The sequence below is a fragment of the Mus caroli genome, chromosome 14, assembly GCF_900094665.2.
Source record: "Mus caroli chromosome 14, CAROLI_EIJ_v1.1, whole genome shotgun sequence".
Classification (NCBI taxonomy): Eukaryota; Metazoa; Chordata; class Mammalia; order Rodentia; family Muridae; genus Mus; species Mus caroli.
In genome coordinates, this window is record NC_034583.1 from 66,408,342 (window position 1) to 66,411,707 (window position 3,366).

Below are 3,366 nucleotides of genomic sequence, written 5' to 3' on the forward strand. Positions count from 1 at the left end.
CCGATGGGGACTGCCTGGTTCTCAACACTTCACTGGCTCAGCTCTTCTCTGACAACGGCAGCCTCGCCATTGGAATCGCCATCACGGAGACGGACGTCAGAGCCAGGGATGCTGCAGAGATGTGAGACCAGGAGCCGCTGGATATCCTGTGCACCTTGGACCTCTAGACAGCAGGACGTTTTTATTACCCATCTTCTTTCTCTTCTTTCTTTTTTGTCTCAGGTAATTTGAGGTATTAGTATTCATCTGCCATGGGCATTATATTATGTAAACAACTGTGATTCAAGATCTTGGTGTGAAATCTGTCCTGTGTTGTTGGTAACGTTTTGTAGAGCATTCAGAAGAGTCTGCCAGAGTAGTTATTTTCCACCACTGTTAGCCCCTTTCTTCACTGCCTCCAAAGGGCAAGCACCACTGTTACCAAGAAGCCGAGCACTGGAGTTAAAGGAGGCTACACTACCAAAAACATCCTTCTTCCATCTTCGGGGCTGTTTCGAATAGAGCCTAACTTGTCATGGGTGAGGCAGCACATCTGGAGAGAAAACCCAGACAGCTGCCATCAGCCCCTTTCCAGGAGCCTTGGGCTCAAGGCTAAGCTGCAGGAGCCTGAGACATTGTCTCCTCCACAGAGCATGGAGTCACCCTTTGTGTCAGAAGCACTCACTCGATCCTGGACACCAGGCAGTGGTCAGATTAAAAAGCCTCTCTCTTTTATTTCCAGGCTCTCCTGGCCTCCTTACTGAGCTATGCCTTTCCCTTCAGCTTTGCAATTAAAGCTGGGATGTTCTCAGCGCTTTTTCTGAAAAGAGCTTTGCCTCTACTGAGGCAGGAATAGTAAGATGCACCAGAGAAGCAGCCAGAAAGGAGGCATCAAAGTAACTTCTAGCCTCTGGGAGGGTGCTCCTGCCTCAGTGAGACCTTTTAAATGTATCAATTATAAATCTATCATCCACTCCCCACCCCCACCACCACACACACCCACACACACATTTCACTAGAGTAACACTTTTTTGTATCAGACAGAGAGCCAGCTACTCTGTTTGTTGATAGTTTATAAATAAGATCCATCATCAAACATAAGCACCCCAGGGAAAAGCAAGCCGGACCCCCCCCCCCACCGGAGAGCTAGTCCTGATGCTTAGACTCTGGGCCTCCCCACTCCTTTCCTTACGCTCTAACACATGCTGCATCCCTGCTCAGTACATAAACATGGTGGCTTTGGAATAGCTCAGCATTTGCAGAAGGAAGCATCAGGAACTCACCTTGCCCTCCACTCCCCACCCACCCCACACCCCCATCACCCACCAACCCCCAACCTCACCCACTACCCCACCTCCACCCTCATCCCCAACCCCTCTCCCATGCCACCCCTCCAGGAGAGGCTGCTTTCTCTTGGTTTGTTGTTAGAACCACACATCAACTTCCGGTGGAGGGGGAGGAGGGCTTCCTGCAGTGAAAGAAAGTGGGGATCTTCACTCTTGTCTACTTTCTGTTCTGACTTGGACACCTTAAAGCCTTCCCAGTGGGGCCACATGTCTGCAACTTCCTTTCTGTCACTGGCCAGGTGCTAAGGGAAAACATGGCAAGCAAATCCAGCTTGTCTCTTCCTGGGACTGTGTGGGCCTTTCTCCAGCTCATGCCCTTACCTCAGGCACACCAGCTGGGCCGGCCTGGCCAGCCTCCAAGTGAACGCTTAGTTTCAGGCAGATTGTCCTGGCTGGCCGTCAGCAATCTTTTCTCTACCAGAATTAATTCATCTAAAAACACACTACCCTTCCCCCACACTGGGTGATCTTCCAGCCACTTTTGCTGTGCACCCATACCCGAAGCATCAATTTACAGAAAGATGAAAACACAGTCCTTTCCAGTTACCCGGTCTTTGCTGGGATTCTGAGCCCAGGCTTCCTCTATCAAGGGCTGGTGAAGCACAACTAACTTTGCCCACAGAGGAGCACGAAGATGACGCTGTGAGTTGCCAAGGAAAGGTTTGTGTGCCATGGGAGCTATTACATATGCAGCTCCAGGCCATTAGCAACCAACAGTGGATGGCCCAGACCCCAGGCTGGTGGGTCAGCCCTGGGAGAGACCAGCTCGTGTGGCTCCTTGCCTGCAGCCCAGGGCCTCCATAGTTGTGTAAAGGCGTCTGGAGCCAGAGATCCTCTCCTGGCTTCTGATGGTCATGTGGAGTATCCTAGGTGCCCCATGTAAACAAACACACAACGCCTCAAGAAGACACTCAGTGCTTATAGATCCCAGAATTCCTGCAGTGTTGCCTTCGCCTTCCTACCGAGCCAAACTAGGAACAACTGCAGGCTGTTGCTAGTGCCCACTATACTATGGGTAAGTCATCCCAGGCACAGATTTGAAAGGTGGTTCCTAGAAATCTCCAAAATAAAGGCTAGGGAACGTGTCCTTCTCCTCCAACTACGGTGCTCCCAAGATGACTTTTCTCTCCAAACTAATAAGTGAAGAACAGAAGACAAAGGAGCAAGCTAAGACCAAACAAAAGAGTGTGTGTTTGAGTGCTATTGCTCTCTTCTTTAGTCTTGAGTGAATCCTCTATTGCTCTCTCCTTTAGTCTTGAGTGAATCCTCTATTGCTCTCTTCTTTAAGTCTTGAGTGAATCCTCGTCAGTTTCCTCAACACACAGGTTCAGAGACGCATCATGACCTTCTCAAGGTCAAACATCAGACCACGACTAAAACTCAGCTCCACCAACTTAGACTTAGTGTTCTTAATATAGGAAGACGAACCCCCCGGTGTTCAGCAGGGTCTTGCTTCAGCAGTGGATTGGAGACTTCAGAATCGACAGGGTCTTCACCCTGGATGATGGGGGAGTATCCATAGGGAAAGGCTGGAGTGGAAGCCACTTTCAGTGACTTCTTGGCAATGTGCAGTAAGCTGGTCCCAGGGCGGTGGGAGGGAAGAGGCACATGGAGGTCTCAGTAGCCTGGTGTCTGTCTCCTTCACCCACTCTCAGGCAGGCTTCTTGCTCCTAGATTCTGAACCCAGGTTGCCCAGACACTCAACCGTACTCTTTGAGGAATATATGTGTTTTAGTAGAGGGTCTAGACAGACAGTAGCGCTTAAGAGAGATGAGTAGCCTGTATTTGAGTTGGCAATTGTGAGCCATTTGTTCAGAAGGTGTTTAAAGGGAACCATGTCTCCTTGTGAGTCTGAGCCAAATGAATGACTGCTGGAGGTTTAGCAGTACAATGAAGATTGTTCCGTCAGTCTGCACATGGACCCGTCCCTGGGATAGAGCTAACACTCCTGCAGCTACTGGGGACATTGAGGAATGGATCAGGATAGTTGTCACAGTAGAGCTTGAGGCTGCCACTGACTGGAAGTTTCCCCTATGACCCA

At 50.0% G+C, this 3,366-nt stretch overlaps 1 protein-coding gene across 1 annotated transcript in view; it reads left to right on the forward strand.

Moving 5' to 3' along the window:
- Positions 1-149, forward strand: part of Siah3 (siah E3 ubiquitin protein ligase family member 3) — a 68,940-nt gene extending 68,791 nt beyond the window's left edge. The window contains exon 2 of the mRNA XM_021181144.1: positions 1-149. This exon is cut by the window's left edge and continues 547 nt beyond it. Within this exon, the coding sequence (XP_021036803.1) occupies positions 1-125 (125 nt within the window). The 3' untranslated portion in view covers positions 126-149.
- Positions 150-3,366: the final 3,217 nt, after the last annotated feature.